This window comes from Notechis scutatus, chromosome 2, assembly GCF_049901735.1.
Source record: "Notechis scutatus isolate UNSWTSFEM ecotype Mainland chromosome 2, rNotScu1.2, whole genome shotgun sequence".
In the NCBI taxonomy this organism is placed as follows: Eukaryota; Metazoa; Chordata; class Lepidosauria; order Squamata; family Elapidae; genus Notechis; species Notechis scutatus.
Window position 1 is genome coordinate 161,090,862 of NC_142010.1, and position 23,338 is coordinate 161,114,199.

Sequence of the window (23,338 nt, forward strand, 5' to 3'; positions counted from 1 at the left end):
AAAATATTTTTGGTTTCAGATCCATATGTTGCTTGATCATCTTTTCCAACCATGTATGTATTTTCGTCCAACATTTTCTTGCTTTCATACAAGTCCACCACATATGATAATAGGTACCTGGGGTCTGATTACACTTCCAACATTTGGCGGACATATTGCTAAACATTTTTGCCAATGTTGCCAGTGGCAAGTGCCACCTATAAAACATTTTATAGAGATTTTCCTTATATGCAGTAGCCATTGTCAGTTTATAGTTCCTATCCCAAAGTTTTTGCCATTTATATAATTCTATAGTGTAACCAAATATTTTTGCCCATACAATCATTGTTTCTTTGACTTCTTCCTCTTCCTTTTTATAACTTAATAAATAGTTATATATTTTTTTGATCAGTTTTTCATCTGTCCCTAATAATATCTTACCAAGTGTTGCTGGTTCTTTGTAAAAAATCCCACATTTTTGCATCTTTCTCATATCTTGATAAAATAGATTTTTTTCTGAATTAATAAGGTTTGGATGTATCAATGCTTCCATTGTGCAGAGCCAGACTGGTATTTTCATATAGTTTTGTAATTTAATTTTTTCCCATACCAGAAGTAAAGCATTCCTCACATAGTGTCTTTGAAAATATCTATTATGTTAATAAATTATTATCTTATTAACCTGATTTCCCAGTTTGATGTGGTGATCCCTATTTGTTTTTAGGGGACTGGGATTTAATTTGCTTTCATTTAGTTTGTAGACCAATGATTCTTAAACTGATTGACCTGACTACTTCTTTTCCTTGATTCAAATAATGCCATTATCCATAAAAAACCTCACAAGCATCTTATGCTTATATAAGTATTTGTTTATACAAAACAAGCCAATATAAATAGTTTATTATCCCTAGGATATGTCCAAAGTACCCTCTTGAGAATTACTTCCAGTTTAAAATTTAAAAGAACCACTATTGTAGATTATAGTTTTTCCATGTTCTTACTTTAGATTTCTTCTTTATTGCAGGCCCTTCAAGCACTACAGCGACAACCCAATGCAGCCCAATACTTCCATCAATTTATGCTTCAACAACAGCTCAACAGTGCTCAACTTCACAGTCTGGCTGCAGTCCAGCAGGTGAGAAGTCAAGACTTGCTAACTAAAAACTTCTGTTTGGAAAGAGACAAATCTCAGGACTAGAACTTCTGAGTGCCACCAAAGGCTCCAACTTTTTCATCATGCATTTCAGCATCTGCTTGAATTTGGATAATTGATTTTGAGAATATTAATATGCAGATACTACTCAGTTCTCTCTCTACATTAATCTCACAAATGCTATGGAACTTCTGAATCAACGTTTGGAGATAATTTTCATCAGTATTACATTGGAAGAATAAGAATTTCCCAATTTGGTCAACAGCCACTTGCTACCTCATACCAAATTTGAGGAACAAAAAACAAGATGGCCAGTAAGCTGTGAAAAAAGTTGAAGAAAAGAAGTACAAGTTATAAATTGTAGTGGCTATTAGTAAGAGCTGAATTCTTAAGTTGACAGAGGGCATTCAGTTGGCAAGTGGCTTCATTTTAGTAGACAATAAAGATTCTTAAATGTGTTGAGTGTCTGAAGCTTCTTTTGAGTTAGAGCCATATTATCCACTGTCCACATGAGAGTGCAGCTTGTCTTATAACCCATTGTAATTAAAACCATATCCTGCCTCTCCTATAGCTTAATAGATAAGTAGCTTGACATTTCTTGGGCTTGGAGTTAGGTGGCAATTGGTTCTTGACAATGACCATTGCTGAGGGCAAACAAATTGAGGCTGAGATGAAAAAAAGGAAAATATTCTGATTAGGGAACTGCTGTCTTAGAGACTATGGGTTTTTAAATAATGTATATACAACTTAGCTTTCCATAGATTTACTGCTAACTAGTAACAGTCAATAAAAATAATTAGGGACTTAGAAAATGTTACCTACCTTTCATTATTATGTGTTAATGGTACAGCATCTGGGTTACTGTACTGTACTTAGGGCCATTTTTCAAAGGGTTATGAGCTGATGGAAACTATAGCCATTCACATATCTAATGATATGAGGTAAGTAATTCATTCATACGGCAGTTGTAGGATGCATTCATACTGTACTATTAAATATGAAGTTTATCCATCCTTATTTCTGTCTGCTGATCTTTAGGCCTTTTGGAGAATAATGAAGGGAGTTTTTGATTCTTACTGATTGCTCACATCGTATAAATTTTTGCCATTTCCGTGACTTAAAAAACCTCAAAAATTGCTCAAAGTAATTGAGAATAACGTAAGGGTCAAATCAAGAAATAGTCTGTTAAAACAATTGAGGTCTCTATCATAGTTTACCCTTACAGAAAGAATATATACTAAAGACAAGTTTAATTTCTCACTTTTTGTCTTTTTATCAGGGAGTACTTAATATACGGTATCTTAATTCTAATTTTTTGAAAAACATTTCTTGTAGGCCACAATTGCAGCCAGCAGACAGGCAAGCTCTCCAAACACAAGCTCCCCTCAGCAGACAGCCACCACCCAGGCTTCAGTAAGTAGAGTGACTCATGATTGTTTATTTGGATACATTCTTGATTATGAATAAATATTTTCATACTACCGTGTTTCTCCAACAATACAGCCCCAACCAATAGGAAGGCCCAGCATGATTTCTAGGCATGAGGTGAAATTAAGCCCTGCCCCCAAAATTTAGGCCTATTTAAACCATGCATTTCCCTGCCATTTCTCACATCGTTCATTAGAATTACACGAAGTGAAGAGAAATGGGGGGGAAGGGCGGGGGGGGGGGGAAACTTGCCTTTAGGAGCGCCCTGCAGGTAGCCTAGGCTAGAATACTCCGATCGACTACCGATAGAACATCGGCCGATAGAAGCTCCCCAAAGGCAGCATCACCAGCCATTCCTATCGGCCAGTGGAAGTTCCCCAAAGGCAGTCATCAGCCGCTTCGTGGCGAGGCATGGCTGCCCATGGGGCGCTCCTGGCAGGAGCACCCCACACTCACTCCCCTCGCCATGAGGCTATTTCTATCGGCCGATGGAAGGTCCCCAAAGGCAGTCACCAGCCGTTTCTATCGGCCGATGGAAGTTCCACAAAGGCAGAGTCACCAGTCGCTTAGGGGCGAGACGACCTCAAGATTCTCACTGCATTTCTGCTTCCTGAGCCAGCCCCTCTTCTTCGTTCTCTCAGATAGCCCTATTTTCCCCCTCCCCCGATTTCCTACTGCAACCACTTGGATTGCAGGAGGGTCGCTAAAGAAGCTGTTGTCTTCTCCTGTCCCACTCTTTTAAACTTCTCTCTCCAGCCTTGGAAATCCTCTCCTGGGGACCCCATCCCAGCTCCAACCCTGCTTAGCTTCCAGCCTAGACAAGCCCCCCCCCAGGTGCACTCTGGGAATCCAACGACTGGTTCTGCCCCCCCATCTCTGACTATTGAGCAGAGCAGGCACTGGGGGGCAGGGAGGGGGCAGAGGGGAGGGGCTCCTGGGTTTCTTGGCTGCTATTAGGAATGTAAGTCACCTAACAGTTATTTGGGTTGGAAATATATAAACTAGGATAGAAATTTAATACTATGTCTTAAGAGAATGCTAAACTGTAATTGGGTGTGGTTTCTCAAACGGCCATAAGATGGAGCCAGAAACCTGGGTTGTTTTAGTCTCAGTGAATTTCTGTTCCTTTCTGTTGGAGAGTTTTGCTGTTCCTCCAAATGACTGTTACTGATCGTTGATGTAAGTCTGTTACTGAACTGTTTTGATACTGGACTTTGATATTTGGATTATCCCTGAACTGAACACTGATTGCTTTACCTGTGAATGACTTGGACTGCTTATTTTGGACTGTGCTTAAACGTTTATTAGAAGTAAAAACCTACATTTACTGTACAGTGTATCTGTGTACTGTGTGTGTATTATTCAACACTACTCTCACTACGTCTCCCTGTATGCGCTCATTCTCCTAATGGGGAATTACCTCAACATTGGTTATGGGCCCAGGCCATACCAGGTTCAGATAACTGAGAGTTGGTGTGAATACACAGTACTGTATACAGACAGCTGTTTACTGTTTAATTGTGGGTTACTATCCTGGTAAAGATGGCACAAGACACTTCAACAAATCTATCACTGATAACCCGGTTGGATGGAACAAACTATGTTTCCAGGTCTATGAAGTGCAGTCTACTTCTGCGTAGAGAAGGGTTATGGAATGTAGTTCAAGATCCACCGGATGTAAATGCTTGGGATCCAGAAAATGAGGACGATGCCAAAAAGCTTGCTGACTTTAAACAGAACAACGAATGAGCTCTTTGTATAATTGGACTAACACTGAGTGACCAGCAGCTAGTCCATATTCATGGGGAAGAGTCTGCTGCTAGGTGTTGGGAGAATTTGAAGAGGATTTATGTTTGTGACAGTGTAGGTGCACACATACATCTTACACGTAAACTGTTTAGAGCACGTCTTCTGAAAGGTGGAGATATGTTGGCTCATTTGAACTTCATGAAAAGAACTTTTCAAGAGCTACATGAAAAGGAACTGATATTTTCAGAGCTGCATCAAGTTTACATCATTCTTTCCTCATTGGATGAAAGTTATGATGATTATGTATCTTCACTGGAAGTCCTGCCCAGAGATAAACTGACATTGACTGACATAACCAGAAGGCTGTTAGAAGAAGCAAGAAGATGGCTGGATAGGGACCAACTGAGGAAGGAACAACCACAAGAAGAGGATTTGTCTTCAACTGCCTATACTGTTAGGAAATGTTTTTCTTGTGGGGCTAGGGGACATATAGCTAGATTCTGTAAGAAGGGAAAACAACAGATTACTGGTAATCACCAGAAGGCCAAGAAGAATGTTAGTTTAGCTATGTCTAGCAATTCAACTGTAAACCATGATTTGTTGATTGATAGTGGAGCATCGCAATGCATTACTAAAGATAGAAAGAGGTTTGTAAATATTTCTATGAGTAAACAACATGTATCATTGGCAAATGGATGGAAGATGAAGGCTTCTGGTGAAGGTACTGCATATTGTTCTTGTATAAACGAACATTTAACTATGTTATATATATCTAAACTAAAATTTAATTTGTTATCAGTAAGGGCTTTAGTTAATATTGGTTATGTAGTAACCTTTCAGTTTATAGCTGTATAATAGAGAAAGAGGGTAAAAGTATTACTGCTAATCTAGATAATGATTTATATGTGATACATGATGACCAGATGCAGATGGTTAACTCGGTTTATAACAATGTTAAACCACATGATGAATGTATACATATACTGCATAGACGTCTAGGGCACATTAATTTCAAACTGCTCAAACAAACTGTTGAATTGTCAGAGGGTGTAAAATTGAAACCCTGTAGCAAGTATTTAAACTTGAATGCTTGTAGCCAAGAGAAAAGTAAGGTTACTCCAGCAAACAGACTTAATGGGTTTAAGATCAAAGAACCTTTAGAGATTGTTTTTGCTGATATATTTGGTCCTAAAAAACTTAGTTTAGGAGGTGCCTGCTATATTTTGAGTATTGTGGATCATTACTCACAATATGGTTTCTGCTATCTCATAAAAAACAAAACAGAAACATTCCAACATTTCTTTAACTGGCTAAGGTTTGCTGAGAGAAAAATGAGAAGTAAAGTAATTACTTTAGTTACTGATAATGGGACTGAATGTGTTAACAAAAGATTCCAAACTATGTTGAAATTGGCTGGTGTCGAGCATAAACGTTCTGCACCTTACAGACCACAACATAACTCGTTTGTAGAACAAGGAGGCAAACATTACGAGCCATGGCTCGCACTATGTTATCTGACTCAGGTTTACCTGAAACTCTGTGGGGTGAAGCCATAATGTGCAGCAACCATGTTTTGAACAATGTAGTTAACACAACAACTGGAGAATTACCATTCACTCGTTGGCATGGTAGAAAACCAAATTTAAGTTACCTACACACATTTGGAGTTCCAGCATGGGTGCATATTCCCTCACAAGTAAGACTGAAAGGGCAACATAGAGCTAAGAATTTATTTTTTGTAGGTTACTAGGCCAACCATAGGTCATTTAGATTTTGGGATCAAGGCACAGCTCATGTTTATTGTAGTGCTAGTGCAAAATTTCTTGAGCACGTTGGGTGGGATAAACTGGAACAGGAATCCAGCAATGATATTATTATTGACACCCAAATAAAAGATAAAATCAGTAAACCACGAATAGCCATTCAAGAGGAAGCACAGGAGGAAATAGTAGAACATGCACAGGAGGAAGTAGAAGAACAGGAGCAGGTGGAACAGAAGAGTCCACCAGTAAGCCCTGTATTACCAAGATGTTCAACCCGAGTAACACGACCACCTGATAGATATCAGGCTAGTGTTGTATGTCAAGTGAATACAGTTCCAAGTAACTACAGTGAACTAAAACTGTATCCTGCTAAGGATCAGGCTGCTTGGCAGGTCGCAATGGATAAGGAACTGGAACCATTAAAAAAGTTGGGGGTATATGAAAATGTTAAGTTACCATCTGGTAAACATGCCATAGGATGTAAATGGATATATAAGCTAAAGACAGGTGTGGATGGGACTGTTACCCATAAAGCCAGGTTAGTAGCACAAGGGTTCAGTCAGATAGCAAACGACAACGATGAGGTATTTGCAGTCTGAAGGCTAGTCTGAAGGCTACTACATTAAGGGCAGCATTAGTGTGGGCAGCTAAGGAGAAAAACGTTATAAATCATTTGTATGTAGAGACTGCATATCTGCATGCACCGTTGCAACACACTATTTATTTAAAGAAACCTTTAGGTATTAAAAATGATAATACAACTGATTGCTGGAGATTGAAAAAGAGTATGGCTTGAAGCAATCAGGATATGAGCAGAACCAATGTATAGTTAAAGAATTAACTGAGGTTTTGTAGCTAGCATGGCTAATCCATGTTTGTTTAAAAAGGAAAATAATGGTGTAAGTTCATTGTTGCTATTGTTTACTGATGACATAGCATTAATCACCAAAACTGAACAAGAAGCTACTAAAATAATTTCACTGTTAGAGAAGAAATTTAAGATAAAACAGGAGAAATCAAACAATATCTTGGTTTAAAGATAGATAGAACTAGGGGAGGATACAAGATCTCACAGGCAGATAAAATTAACCAATTACTAAAAAGTTTTAAAATGGAACTTTGTAAACCGGCTAAAACACCGATGAGCCAGGAGTTTAGTCACAGTGATGTTCAAAGTCCTATTTTTGATAAGAACATTTGTCAGTCCTTGATTGGTAGTTTATCTTATCTCAGTAATTGGTCAAGGCCAGATATTGCATACAGTGTAAATCAATTAGCGAGATTTAACACTGAGCCAACTGAAAGGCACTGGCAAGCTGCTATACGTGTGTTAAGATATCTGAAACAAACAATGCATTATTCATTGTATTTGGAGCCTAAAGATGAACTGAGTTTAACTGCATATGCTCATGCAAGTTTTGCTACAGACACAAAAACACGAAAATCTACATCGGGTACTGTAGTATTATTGGGAAAAGTGTTGATTGGATGGAGGTCTATTAGACAGAAACATCTAAGTTTGTCAACAATGGAGGCTGAATTCTCATGCTTATCTTTATTATGTACAGATTTAGTTTTGTATAAGCAACTATTGATTGATATGGGAATTGATGTAACAGATTCTATTGTTGTTTATGAAGATAACCAGTCAGCAATACAGATGGCTTCAAATATTGCTGTTAAAATAAGAACGTAACACACAGGTTTAAGATATTTATATGTGAGAGAATGTGTGCAAAGTAAGATGATTAAGCTAGAATACTGTATGTCAGAAAACATTATAGCAGATCATTTTACAAAGGTCCGAGGCTCCATAAAGCATAAGGCTTGCTGTGAGGATTATGGACTTAGAATGTAAGGTTATATATATTGTCCTACCCAAAGGGGAGAATGTTAGGAATGTAAGTCACCTAACAGTTATTTGGGTTGGAAATATATAAACTAGGATAGACATTTTAATGCTATGTCTTTAAGAAAATGCTAAACTGTAATTGGGTGTGGTTTCTCAAACGGGCATAAGATGGAGCCAGAAACCTAGGTTGTCTCAGTGAGTTTCTGTTCCTTTCTGTTGGAGAGTTTTGCTGTTCCTCCTAATGACTGTTATTGATCGTTGATGTAAGTCTGTTACTGAACTGTTTGATACTGGACTTTGATATTTGGATTATCCCTGAACTGAACACTGATTGCTTTACCTGTGAATGATTTGGACTGCTTATCTTGGATTGTGCTTAAACGTTTATTGGAAGTAAAAACCTACATTTACTGTACAGTGTATCTGTGTGCTGTGTGTGTATTATTCAACACTACTCTCACTACGTCTCCCTGTATGTGCTCATTCTCCTAATGGGGAATTACCTCAACAGCTGGGCTGGGTGAAGAGCATCCCAGTGAGCCCAAAGGCTCTGGGTTGGAGGGTTGGAGCTGGGATGGGGTCCCCAGGACAGGATTTCCAAGGCTGGAGAGCTTTTGGGGAGCTTCCATTGGACGATAGAAATGGCTGGTGACTGCCTTTGGGGAGCTTCCATTGGCCGATAGAAACAGCTTCGTGGCAAGGGGAGTGCATATGGGCGCTCGCCCCAAGGCCGCTTCTACCAGCCGATAGAAACAGCTGGTGACTCTGCCTTTTAGGAGCTTCCATCGGCCGATAGAAATGGCCTTGTGGCGAGGGGAGTGCGCATGGGCGCTCGCCCCAAGGCCGCTTCTACTGGACGATAGAAATGGCTGGTGACTCTGCCTTTGGGGAGTTTCCAATGGCTGATAGAAACGGCCTCATGGCGAGGGGAGTGTGTGTGGGTGCTCACCCCGAGGTCGCTTTTACCGGCCAATAGAAGCGGCTGGTGACTCTGTCTTTGGGGAGCTTCCTGCGGCCGATAGAAGTGGCCTCGTAGAGAGATGAGTGTCCATGGGGCGCTCTAGGTGGGGGTGCGCGTGGGGGAGGAAATTAAGTCACCCCCGAAAAGACGCCCTAGGTGTTTTTTCGGGGCTCAAAAAAAATAAGACCCAGCCTTATTTTATGAGAAACACGGTAAGTCTGGCAGTTTGGAGTCTGGAAAAAGTGTTTGCTGTGTGGGTGAAGAGATATATTAGAATGGAAAATGAAAAGTATCTGTTTTAGAGAAATAATGGTTAGTGTGTGTGAATGAAGACATTTTTAATGGGATACTTGCCTACATGAGGAGGAAACTGAAGTTTAATTAGGGTCATCAGAGAAAAATGGTTTTCTTTTACAGCAGTTTTGGATTGACTTTGGTTTTGCATGATGGTATCGTGACTTAGAAGGCTACTGTGCATGTCTTCCAATTATTGATGTTTTGAGAATATTGTGAGAGATTTCTGAGAGTACTTGCATGAAACCAAAGACGAAAATCTTCTAGAATGTATATGGGTCAATATAAAAGAAAAAAAGAATGACATGGCCATAGGTATATACTATAGGCCACTCAATCAAACAGAAAAAGTAGATATCCAGGATTCCGGTTTGCAAGGCTTCGGCGGTGGTAGGAATCCGCGATCGTGCGCGGTTTCTGCTGCGCTCGCCGCTGGAGTGCTTCCGATCCAGCCGGATTTGGGGGCTAATAGTTACCCCGTAGAGGTAACTGAAGACAGGGGAGATCCAGCAGGGGTCCAGGGGAATCGCAACCCCCCTCCTCAGCTGGCTTAACTCCCTTTTCCGAAGGCGGTGGAGCGGCGGTCACACAAAGAAGCTTTCATCCGGATAAGAATGTGCAGGAGGAAGCTGAGAAAGTGAATGTTCTGGCTGACCGGGATAATAAATAGCATTTAAATACCCTGGAATTTTAATTTCGTCAAAGATACATTGTTCCCAAAGAAGATTGGGAAAAGCGGTGGATGAAAGTTAAAAGGGAAAGTTTGTTTTTTTCTCACTCTCCTTCCTTACGGTGATAGCAGATGGAAATCGGAAAAACCCGTTCTGGCACCAGCAGGTAATTAAATTTGAAAGTTAAAGCCAAGGAGACATTAAAGATTTCTGAACACTGAAAAGTGGGAAGGGAGAGGAAAAGAATTAATATTAAGATTTTGCTGGAGGAGGCTGCTTGGAACTTATAAGACTAGAGTTAAATTGTAACAAGACTTCTAAAAGATACATTTTGGAACTTTGCAATTGAACTGTACCCCTGGAAGAGAAAGTATAAAAAGAAGAAAGTGCTAAATGAAACAGTTTGTGTGTATTTGGATTGCTTGGTGACTTTGGGACCTTTGGAATTTATTATTTGAAAGACTAAAAACTTTTGGGTTGTTTAAAAAACTTTTTCACAATGGCATTACTTGTTGATGAACTGAAAATGGAATTTAAAAAGCTAAAAGAAGAGGAACAAGAAGGGAAGGGCTCTTCTGGATCTGTTTTTCATTTTTTAGAAATGGCGATTTCTACCTATCAGCAATTACAAGAACAAGAAGGTTGGGATGAAGAAGAAGAAGCCATCTTTAATGAACAAACAACTTTAGTTGGGGAAGAAAAAGGAAAGAGGGGAAAGAGAATGGAGAATTTAAGACTTAAAAAAACAACCAAAAAAGGGAAAAATAAGGTGAAAAATCGATACAATGTCAGAAAGCAACAGAAAAGAGGAATACAGAAGAGGGTGGAGATTAAGAAGGTGGAGATCAAGAGACGGGGGTAAAAAGGCTAGATTGGAGAAGAAAGGAGGGGAAAGGGGGAAGAGAAGTTACAAAGGTTTGAAACAAGATGTAAAGAAACAGGATTTATTCAGAGATAATGGGTAAAAATATAATTAAAAAAGAGATTCTGCAAAAGTACATAAGACTGTATTGTTGTATTTGTATTTGAAATAATGTTAGAAAACTGGAACATATGATTATAAAATGGGATAAAATATTAAAAGGAATGTGTAAAATGTTTAAGATTTAATGATAGAGTTTAATTTTCTATGGATTATTGTTTTAATTATATTATAAACTTATTATTTTCCTATTTTAAAATATAGTACGTAGCTTTAGAATGTACTAAGCAGAATCAGAATGAAAATTATATATTATTTTAAGTGTTAAATTTAGGGGAAAGATATAAAGGCGTCATACTTCAATCAGTGATTACTGGAGAAATTTTGTGCTAATGAGAAAAGATAATAGATAATTGAAATAGAACAGACAAATGATACAAGCATAATGATTTAAATTGAGATGAAATAAATAAGATAGAATTAAGAGAGTGAAAAGAGGGGAGAAGCTATATAGAAAATGTAGAATGGTAAATAAGATATGAAATGGTATATAAAGTGAGCATGAATTTGATTTATGTCTGTACAAAAAGATGTAACCCGGGACTAAGCCGCTTTCCAAAAAGAAGTTTTATGTTTTCATGTTTTGTGTTTTGTTTGTGTATGTTTGTTTATTGAAAATTAATAAAAAAATTATTAAAAAGAAAAAAGAAAAAGTAGATATCCTTTTGCCAACCAACTAATAAATATATGTTAGGAAACACACTACAATAGTAATGGGGGACTTCAATTACCCTGATATCAATTGGAAAACTAATTCTGCACCAAGTGAGAAATCAAATAGGTTCCTAACCAACCTAGTTGACAACATTGTTGTCCAAAAGGTTGAGGAGCGAACTAGAGGGACAATCATACCAGACTTAATACTTACAAACAGAGAAGAAATTATAGAGGGAGTTGAAACTTCAGGAACCTTGGGAGAGAGTGGCCATGTCATACTAGAATTCAACATAACACAAACTCAAGCAATAGAACATAATGACACCAGAGTCTTAGATTTTAAAAGAGCTGATTTCAATAAATTCAGAACTTGGGAAAGAATCCTTGGATGAAAATCCTAAAGGGCAAAACAACTCAAGAATCTTGGGAAACTCTGAAAAGTATGATCATAAAAACTCAGACCAGCACAATACCACTGAGAAAGAAAAACAACAAATCCAAGAAGAAACAAGCATGGTTGTACAAAGATCTCTCTGACAAACTGAAAAAATAGAAAGAAGGACACATAACTAGGGCAGAATATCAGCAGATAGCCAGAATCTGCAAAGACAAAGTCAGGAAAGCAAAGGCTCAGAATGAACAAAGCCTTGTAACAAAAGTCAAAGATAATAAAAGTTTCTTCCAACGTATAAATAACAAGAAAAAAAAATCAAGGAAACAGTTGGTCAACTAAAGACAGAAGATGGCAAGGAAGTAACGCAACAGGGAGAAAGCAGAGCTGCTTAACTCATTCTTTGAATTCTTCACACACAAAGAAACTATAGCCCAATGAATCAAAAACAAAACTGTAAAAGACAGATTAGAAACAAAAGTTAAAATAAGCAAAAAAAAAAAAAATAGTAAGAGAACACCTGTCTGATCTTGATGAATACAAATCACTGGAACCTGACGGATTACATCTCAGAGTTCTAAAGGAGCTGGGAGAGGTCATCTCGGAACCACTGTACCACATCTTTCAAAAATCCTGGAGCATCAGGGAACTACAAGAGGACTGGAAAAGAGCTGATGTGGTTCCCATCTTCAAAAAAGGAAAAAAAAAACAGACCCAGGAAACTACAGACCAATCAGCCTAAAATCAGTACCTGGGAAGATACTGGAAAAGATAATAAAAAACAAAAACAGATCTGCCAACGTCTAGAAACAAGTAAAGTAATAACTAGCAGTCAGTACGGGTTTGTTAAGAACAGGTCATGCCAATCCAATCTTATTTCATTCTTCAACACAGTGACTAAATTAGTAGACCAGCAAAATACTGTGGACATAATATATTTAGATTTCAGCACGGCCCACAACCTACTTCTTAGTAAGCTAAAAAATGTGGAATAGACAGCACCACCATTAGATGGACTCGAAACTGGCTGACAACCCATACTCAATGAGTAGTGCTTAATGGGTCTAAGTCTACATGGAGGGAAGTAAGCAGTGGGGTACCACAAGGTTCCGTCTTAGGCCCAGTACTCTTCAATATCTTCATTAACGACTTAGATGAGGGAATAGAAGGGGAACTTACCAAATTTGCAGATGATATTAAGCTGGCAGGAATAGCTAACACCCAAGAAGATAGGCTCAAGATCCAGATGGATCTTGACAGACTAGAACACTGGGCCATATCTAATAAAATGAAATTCAATATAGAGAAAAGTAAAGTCCTACACTTAGGCAAGAAAAATCAAAAGCACACATATAGATTGGGTGAAACCAGACTTAATAGCAGTAACTGTGAGAGGGTACTTGGAGTCTTAGTGGACAACCAGCTAAATATGAGCCAGCAGTGCAGCAGCAGCAGCCAAAAAAGCCAATGCAATCCTAAGTTGCATTAACAGAGGGATACAATCAAGATCAAGGGAGACACTAATACCACTCTATAAAGCCTTAGTAAGACCACACCTAGAGTACTGCATCCAGTTTTGGTCACCACATTATAAAAAAGATGTTGAGACTCTAGAAAAAGTGCAGAGAAGAGCAACTAGGATGATTAGGGGACTGGAAACTAAAACATATGAAGAACAGTTACAGGAACTGGGCTTGGCTCGTCTAGTAAAGAGAAGGACCAGGGGAGACATGATAGCAGTGTTCCAATATTTGAGGGGCTACCACAGAGAGGAAGGGGTCAAGCTATTTTCTAAAGCACCTGTAGGCCAGACAAGGAATAATGGATGAAAACTGAACAAGGAGAGATTTAACCTGGAAATAAGGAGAAATTTTCTGACAGTGAGAACAATCAATTAATGGAACAGCTTGCCTTTGGAAGTTGTGGGAGCTTCATCACTTTCAAGAAGAGATTGGACTGCCATTTGTCAGAAATGGTGTAGGGTCTCCTGCTTGGGCGGGGGTGATGGACTAAATGACCTACAAGGTCCCTTCCAACTCTGTTAATCTATAATCTTTTTTTCCCTCCCATTATCTACTGTTCTCAGAAATAATGGGCTGTGCACCCACCACCTGTTACTTTCCTTGGTGATTCTCAGCTTTGGATCTTTGATTTTGTTTCATTACCAATAATTGCTCACAGGATATTAACTATGTTATATGAAGATGATGAGAATTATATCTAGCAACATCTAGATAGCAGAAGTAGGGAACTATTATTCCAGAACATATCTGGACTCCTGAAAGCTACAGAAAAGACATGAAATCAGAGTATGTGAGTAATTTCTGGACCTGCTTTGGTGTTTTTAGTCACAAAGTTCAGGTACCATTTACAAATTGCTTCCCTTTTGGTTTCCATTGCTATTTTTTCCTGGGTTTTTTTATTTTACAGATTAATCTGGCTACCACATCAGCTGCACAATTAATCAGTCGCTCACAAAGCGTGAGTTCACCTGGTGCCACGACACTGACACAATCAGTCCTTCTAGGAAACACCACTTCACCACCTCTTAACCAGTCACAAGCTCAAATGTATCTTCGGGTAAGAGTGCAAGCATTGTTTTCATTATAAATCCTCTTTATCTTCTTGTAGTTTGTCATCTCTCTCTGCTTTACAACAAACCAGCTGTGAGTTAGCAACCTCTATTCCCTTGAACACTTCAGTGTATATATACTGCAGGGACAAAGGATCATTTAGAATTTTATCTTCTGTGATTTTAGAGACCTTTAAAGGGAATTTCAGGACATTTTATCAGAACAAAAATGTCATCTTTCGGCTGTAGCTCTTACATTTGTTTTAAAGATGCTCTAGAGAAAATACTCCCATTCTGCTACCCTGTTTCTCCAACAATACGGCCTCCCCCAATAGGAAGTTCCAGCATGTTTTATAGGCATGAAATGAAATTAAGCCCCTCCCCCCCCCAAATTAAGGCCTATATTAAAACATGCAAAATGGGGGGAATGGTGTGGGGGGGGGGGGCTTGCCATTAGGAAGTACTTTTGTTGCACACCCGGATATGGTGCTGCCTGCGTTGCCCCCGATATGAAGTGCCCCACCAATGCCGAGGTCAACATCCAAGCCGTCGCCGCCCGCCCAAAGATGCAAGGGGGGGGGGGGAATTAAGTCACCCCCGAAAAGACAGCCTAGCCATTTTTTCGGGGCTCAAAAAAAAATAAGACCCGGCCTTATTATATGAGAAACACGGTATTTAGAATAGCTGTGAAGATTTGGCTCTTCATCTAGGCCAGGGGTACTCAAATTTTTTAAACAAGGGACCAATTCACGGTCCCTCAGACTGCTTGGGGGGGCAGACTGGTTGGGGGGCTAGGTGGTCATGTGACTGGGTGTGCATGGCCAATTTCACAGTCCAGTCTCCAGTTGCACTCTGCCAGCCAAAAATATTGGCCTTACCTTCCCGTTCCAGCGGGGCTTGCGAAGGTAAGTCCTGCGCTCGGCTGGCGGGTGGGGACTGGTGGGTGGGCGGGACAATGTGGGCAGAGCAGCCTTGTCCTGCACGGGCCAGATTAATGGTTTTGGTGGGCCATATGAGGCCCGCGCGCTGTAGTTTGACGACCCCTGATCTAGGCCTTCAATGGTACCAGTGATAGCTCTCAATTGTGTTTGCCATATTTTTTCTTTATTTTTTATGTTTTGTTGTAATTTCTTCAATTGTTGTAAGTCACTCAGAGTGATTGAGAGCTGAGTAACAAACAAGGGTAAGAAGTTATTATGACTGGTTGCACAATCAGTCAGATGTTTAGACTGGCTTTTATTATTTATTAATATAATTTCCATATTTGTGGGACCCAGACTCTCTCTCCTTCAAACGATAACAATGAACTTCTGAAAGCTGGGTATTTCAAAAGGAATTCTTTATTGAAATGGAAGTTATCTAGGTACTAGTCAAAGCAGGGTCTAATATGCCTCCAGGCATACAGCATAGATAAAGGGAGTTAGAACCCCTCCCCTTAGTCTGATGTGGATTTCGTCAATACAAAGAAGCAACATGTTAATTCCCCAACCCCTTTTCTGGGAACATAGTTGAGAAAAGTTTCACAGGAAGTTTCTTTCGGAGCTGGAATTTTTATGGCCCCTTCTCTTGCTATCTCTCCAAGAGGTGACAAGTTTCCAGGCATCTGGGTTCCAGTCCCCAGTTGTATATCATGTGCAAGTTATACAGATTCAATACAAGACTTAAGATATTCAGGTTACATCAAAAAAGATTACTTGTACCAGCTCCCCCCCCCCCCTTCCATTGAAGAATGGCAGATACACGGATCTGACAATATTCTTGTATCAGTATTCTAGTTTACTATCTTTCTTGTTTTTATGACTATATGGAGGGTAAACCATAATTTTAATAAGGCTACTTTTGAAAGAAATTTACTGTCTCTCCTCCCATTGCCTGTTTGGGTACTAATTGCATATTTGTGAAAACTTGCTTGGTTTCAGATTTTCGTTTTAGATTTAGTGAATGTGTTCTGTTCATTATAGTTCTGTGATATGAAAATACTGTTTCTTAACTATCACAAATAGTACAGGTCCTTACTTTTGCTATCCATCCTTCATTATTACTTGTAAACTAATGGATAAATAGTTAGGTATCTGTTGTTGGCACAATAGTGGGGAAAAATGATAATTTGTCCTCTGTAAGTAATGTCTGTTTTTTATCTGATGAAGACTGCAAATACAGGATGAGTTTCTGTTGGAGACCCTAGATCCATGACAGATTATAACATTTTTGCTTTTGGTTCATTTTCTTTCTTTCTCTCTCTTTTACTGTCCCACCTCCACACCATCTAATCTTTCCCAAACAGCCACAGCTGGGGAATCTGTTGCAGGTGAACCGGACCTTGGGCCGCAATGTACCTCTTACTTCCCAGCTCATCTTGATGCCAAATGGGGCTGTGGCTGCTGTTCAGCAGGAATCACCTTCCCCTCATGCTCCTGGGATCCACACAGACACAGACCAGGTCAGTGACACCCTTTTCTGGGGGCTCCCATGACCAGCCTGACATGTCCTAATTTTATGTGTATACGTAAATTTCACAGTGTCACTAATGAAGCATTAATTTTATGCTTTGTTCTTGTTTCATAATGGCATTCATCATTTACTACACACATCATTGTTGTAGAGAGAATTTATCCAGTTGAACAGCTATACTAATGTTTGTGTCTGTTGTATCCTCGTTCTCAGAATATGTACTGGAGTTTGCTCAGAACAGTATTTATATGGGGGAAAGATGTTTTTATCTAGTTCTGCCCAGGAAGTGCCATGTGATTTTAATTTTAAAGAGAAGAGATTAAAATTTGCCAAAGTAACCAATTCTTTTATAAATTACTTGATCCTCCTTCCCTATGGTATTTAACAATATTGGCTAATATCATTTTGAACCCAGGAGAAATAGGGCAGTTTTTCTGCAGATTCAATTTCAGGACACTGCCCTTTGAAACCTACAGTAATGGCTTATTCTTTTTCCTTATATTTTCCAGGTGCAGAATTTGGCTGTCAGGAGCCAGCAGACTTCAGTAGCTAATGCACCACTCCAAGGTTCTACTCCAAAGGCTACTTTGCCAGGGAATTCCCAGTCTTCAGTACTACCCCATGCTGCCCAAACATTGACAGTAACCCAAGGATCTTCTGGCAATGTAGGCCAGTCACTCAATCTAAGCCAAGGTGCAGCAGGAAGTAATGGCATTTCTGGAGGTATGGCCTCGTCAGTAGGCAGTCATGCTACCACTGGGTTGAACCAGTCAACTTCATCTGGCCCAGGATCCAGCTGCCAAAGGAAAGGCACTGGTGTGGTTCAGCCTTTACCAGTACCTTCTGCTCCCCAGGCAGTGACTGTGAGCCAAGGAAGTCAGACAGAGGCAGACAGTATGGCAGCAAAGAAAGCTGAAGGTGATGGTAATGGGCAACAGACTGTGGGCATGAATCTGACCAGGACAGCTACACCAGCTCCAAGCCAAACTTTGATCAGCTCTGGTATGTTACATGTGATTCTTTTCTTTGTGGGAAGCCTGCCAATGAATTCTTGAACTTTTTTGTATTCTTTGACAAGGTTCATTGCTTTTATAATTGCTACATGCCACAGGAAAGATAGACTTTAATATGGTGTAGCCAATTGGTACTACTCACTGCTGTGTTGGATTAGATTGGAGGAAAAGTTCTTGTTCTTGGTAAAGAGAGCTGTGTTTTATCACACTGTCTTCATTCTCAGCAAGTGAACAGACAAAATTGTTTTCTGCAAGGATGAGAAATAAATCTATCACAAGGGCAACTTGTCCTTCTCTACCAGTGATATCAAGGATTGGACATACATAGTTCCTTTACAACAAGCAATGTTGCTCAACCTTGGCAACTTTAAGATGTGTGGATCTCATCATATGGCTGGCTAAATAATTCTGAGAGTTGAACTTAAAGTTGCCAAAGTTGCAAAGAAATACTGGCATAGAAAAAAAAATGCTCCCGATCTCTGCCTGCTTGGTGGAAAGGGTTAATCTTTGATTTGTGAATGTCTTTCTTCATCAATATTAAGAAGAGAACAGAAGGAAAAGGTTCAAGATACTGTCAACGAATCACCTTTTGCAGTTACATAGGTACAATGAATCACCTTTTGCAGTTAGAGTAGGTACAATGAAATGGTTTTTAATTTGCTAGGTACTCTTAGCTTCTCCTTTTCTTCATCTTCCCTAATTGTTATCTTTTAGGGTATGGGTATCTGACTTCATTTTCTTACATTAAAGTATGTAATGATGATGCTAACGCTTTTTCTTGCTGTTCACAGCTACGTATACCCAAATCCAGCCTCATTCACTGATCCAGCAACAGCAGCAAATTCACCTCCAGAAGCAAGTGGTGATCCAGCAACAAATTGCTATCCATCACCAGCAGCCATTCCAGCATCGTCAGTCCCAACTCCTGCACACTGCTACACACCTCCAGCTGGCCCAGCAGCAGCAGCAAGCTCCACCTATGACCCAGCAGCAGCAGGGGCCACCACAAATTCCACAACAAGCCTCATCTCTTCATGGCCAACAGCAAGCCCAAACTCTTGTTGTCCAGCCCATGTTGCAGTCACAACCTCAGCCAGTGCAGCTCCACCAGGACAGTCATTGCCAGACAGTCACTAAGACCTCTGTCCCTATTCAATCCAAGCCTCCCACAGCCCCTCTGAAACACTCACAAATTGGTGCGGCCAAAATGTCAGCTTCCCAGCAGCCCCCCCCTCATATACCAGTACAGATGGTAGGAAATCGTCAGCAAGGTTCAGCTCAGGCTCAGGCATTAGGGCTTCCTCAGATGAACACAGCCGTGCAGCCCCCCCGGGGTGTGCCAGCTGTAGTGCAGCCAGTATCCCAAACCCATACAGTGTCCTCATTAGCACAGATCTCTTCCTCTTCTTCCTCTTCTTCGGTATCATCATCACCACCACCACCTTCTCTTCAAGAAGCACTTTCTCCGCTCATTGCTGGAGCCAATGTAGCACAGGGCACAGTGCAGGTGAAGAGCACTACTTAATCTCCAATCCTTACTCAAGCATCAGCCACAGCATATTATGTACAGCCAGTCCAGTTATCAGTAAGTGGCCCCTTGCCAGTGTAGTGGGAAACAGAGTTGGAGGGGAACAGGTATAAAGGGCTAATTTCCCTACACAGGCTCATCACGCTAGTCTGTTATTTTAAAAAAATCATTTTGCATCTGAGGTTTTCATATGGCAAATTCACCTCCAGAAGCAAGTGGTGATCCAGCAACAAATTGCTATCCGTCACCAGCAGCCATGATCTGAGTTTGTGCATGATGCATACCAAGTGAATCAGATTTTCTGTAGTTTTAACTTTTTGTGTGATGTTCTCTTTGGATTTGACACAAAAGATACTACAGTAGAAGTATGTTCAGGATCATTTCATAACATGTTTTCATAACATTTAGTCAAATAAGGTGATTTTTAAATGAGTCATTTCCTTAAATTTTTAGATAAGTGAGACAAAAATTGTTGGTTTCTTTTGAGGAAAGGTGCAGTTGAAAGAGATAGGTAATCTCTGTTGTCTGTGGTTCTGCTGTTGCTTCTTTCCATGCAGCCTTGATTTGATGGCTGGAATCTTGGATCTTAATAATACTTAAAATAAATTGTATAATATCTTTACTAAAATATATGTAACATTTCAAAGTGTTTCTCCTACACAGAGCAAGCCCCAGGCTTTGGCAGTCAAGCGCAAGGCAGAATCTGAAGAGGAGAGAGAAGATTCTAGTACACCATCTTTACAGGCTGTCAGATCTTCTCCTGTGGCTGAGAGCCCCAAAATCATAGAAGATAAGGGTGGCCTTGGAGGTGAGGAAAGCAGAGCTACATTTTTCATTGTTGTTGTGGTTCACACATAAGGATTCTGTGCCTATGCATTAGCCTAATAGGATGTTCTGAACTATAGGATTTCTCCCAATCTAAATAGTATAATATACATAAAGACATCACTCCTACTTTTCAGACTTCAAGCTCAAGGAGATGTTGCATTCAGAATGCTTGACTTCTGGGTGTGCAAGAAACCATTGGACCTAGATCACTATGAGAAAAGGCAAAGAATAGAAGCTCAAATCTGAATCTGGTACTGAGTTTGCCAATCCTGCCACTTCAGTTATGATGGAGATGTTCTTCCTATTCTGCAGCTGCTATCTGTTAGCCTTTCCGTTATTGATTGCATAGAAACCAGTTTACACACACACACACACACACACATACATACATACATACATACATACATACATACACTTTTGAGGTAATTCCCCTAGGAGAATGAGCACATACAGGGAGACATATTTGAGAGTAGTGTTTGAATAACACACATACAGCAACACAGATACACTGTACAGTAAATGTAGGTTTTTACTTCCAGAAACGTTAAGCAAAGTCCAAAAAAACAATCCAAAGTCATTCACAGGTAAATCAGTCAGTTTTTTCAATTCAGGGATAATTCAATAACAAAGTCCAGTGTCAAAAACAGTTCAGTAACAGACTTACATTAAATCCAGAAAATATCAGTCAATTAGGAAAAATGGAGGAACGGCAATACTTTCCAACAGAAGGAAACAGAGATACACTCACACTCTCTTCTGAGACTAAGGCTAAGACTAAACAACCCAGGTTTCTGGCTCCATCTTATGGCCGTTTGAGTAACCACACCCAAGTGCAGTTTTTACCATACTCTTGTTTCAGGTAAACCTGAATCAGATAACATAGTGCGAGCCATGGCTTGTAATGTTTGCCCTCTTCGTTCTACAAACGAGTTATGTTGTGGTCTGTAAGGTGCAGAACGTTTATGCTCAACACCAGCCAATTTCAACGTAGTTTGGAATCTTTTGTTAACAAGCTCAGTCCCATTATCAGTAACTAAAGTAATTACTTTACTCCTCATTTTTCTCTCTGCAAACTTTAGCCAGTTAAAGATACGTTGGAATGTTTCTGTTTTGTTTTTCATGAGATAGCAGAAACCGTACCGTGAGTAAATGGTCCATAATACTCAAAATATAACAGGCACCTCCTAAACTTGGTTTCTTAGGACCAATTATGTCAGCAAAAACAACCTCTAAAGATTCTTTGGTCTTAAACCCATAAAGTCTGTTTGCAGGAGTAACCTTGCTCTTCTCTTGACTACAAGCATTACAGTGTAAATACTTGCTACAGGATTTCAATTTTACACCCTCTGACAATTTAACAGTTTGTTTGAGCATTTTGAAATTAATGTGCCCTAGACGTCTATGCAGTAAATGTATACATGCGGCTTTGCTCCGCATTAGGAAGGCTTCTCACTGGGTGGTCGAATGCATCAAGAAAGACACCAACGCAGGTTCTATCTTGGGTGAGCTGCCCCGATCACAAGTTCGGGAAGCTCTTTTATTAAAAACACATAGTGATATGTCATAAGCGGTGAATTCTATCCAATCATTAAGTTACATGAGTAAGAATATTAGTGCACACATAGTAACATCCAATCACAGTTACATGGTCAGTTTAAAAGGTACTAAGTAGCCAATTAGCGTTTGCATTCCAGTTATTAGCCCATGGTGACGTGTGGTTGATTGATGTTCGTTCCTGGCACACGCTTTCAGCCTACGTGAGGCCTTGAGGCCTTGAGGCCTGGTATGTACCGAAGCTGTTTTATTACTGCATCTCCTCTGTTTTAGTTTTATAGAAAGAAATTTCTTCTGGATCTTCGTCACTGCCCATGCAAAAACTCGTGCGAGCGCACGCATCAGGGTCTTCTGTGGGTATGACTTTGTACAGAGGTTCCTTTTCCCAGAGGGCATTAACCTGTGCAATGGCACGCTTTTCAGCTAACAAGGATAGACTATTGGAGATAGTGCGAATAAAAATTGGTAATACACATGGAAGAATAACGCATCCTAAAGCAATCATACCTATGAGAGCTACTATAGCTTGTAATCCTGGTAGTTTTGGGAACCAGGAACTAAAAATATTTTTAAGATCAATACCTTGCCATACTTGATTAGGATTGTAGGTTAATTGTCGCATCTCATGTAATCTAAAGCTAAACGATTTTGGTAGACAGCTGTGCATAATTTGTCTGTAGCAGTTGCTAGAGTGTTTAGAGCTTTATCTATTCGTTGGCCAGCTAAATCTAAAACAGCTTGTAAACGAATGATTCTATTAATCATATATATGTGGGGGTTAGGTCCAGGTATCCCCTGTATATTCTGATTGACAGGGGAAGCCTACAAAGGCATTATTGGTGTTTCTTTTCCTGCGGGATAATGTATCATACACAGGGATGCCTAGCTCTTGCTTAATAGAGATTGGGAGGAGGAAAAAGGAAGGTCTTATCCACCCCAATACACATGACCCTTGCCAATCTGCAGGAAGGGACGGATAGGCTAGGTTACCACAAATCCAATACATGTTATTTGGGGCTGTCCAGTTTTGGGAAGATGTTGTGTCATTGAGATAAGGCAGGAGGGAGGTGTTGAACTTGGCAGGTGTGGTGGTAGCATTGTCAGGTGCTGTCCAGATCTGGTAGGAGTTATTCCATGTACCTTTTGCAATTTTTTTTGCCATATCCATGAACAAGTTTTATGCAATAACACTGGTATCAGGGGCTGTATCTAATTTCCTCAAATTATTGTATACCGACCAACCTAATGATGTTTCCTTACCTTCATAAATTATTTCGGTTGTTATGGTAATGTAAGTGTTTGGATCCGATCCTGTGCCATCAATCCCTATACCATAAGTATCCAAGGCAGGGTGTTGTCTGGAGATGGTGATTTCTACCTTATTGTCTGTGGTAGACCCTGATATTTGTTTGAAATGTGACAGATGATTGCAGCCCAAGTACCCTCCCCCAGTATAAACACAGACACAAGACCAACCCAAGCACTCGATGGAACCTCCACAAGGGACCCATT

The 23,338-nt window shown here is 39.9% G+C and overlaps 1 protein-coding gene across 2 annotated transcripts in view; it reads left to right on the forward strand.

The window, feature by feature from the left end:
* PHC1 (polyhomeotic homolog 1) overlaps positions 1 to 23,338 on the forward strand; it is a 169,912-nt gene that overhangs the window by 95,021 nt on the left and 51,553 nt on the right. For both annotated transcript variants that reach the window (XM_087957117.1, XM_087957118.1), the window contains 7 exons: positions 1,004 to 1,114; positions 2,468 to 2,545; positions 14,311 to 14,460; positions 16,737 to 16,892; positions 17,413 to 17,905; positions 18,708 to 19,423; positions 20,108 to 20,252. In XM_087957117.1, the coding sequence (XP_087813243.1) occupies positions 1,004 to 1,114; positions 2,468 to 2,545; positions 14,311 to 14,460; positions 16,737 to 16,892; positions 17,413 to 17,905; positions 18,708 to 19,423; positions 20,108 to 20,252 (1,849 nt within the window). The remainder of the gene's footprint in view (positions 1 to 1,003; positions 1,115 to 2,467; positions 2,546 to 14,310; positions 14,461 to 16,736; positions 16,893 to 17,412; positions 17,906 to 18,707; positions 19,424 to 20,107; positions 20,253 to 23,338) is intronic.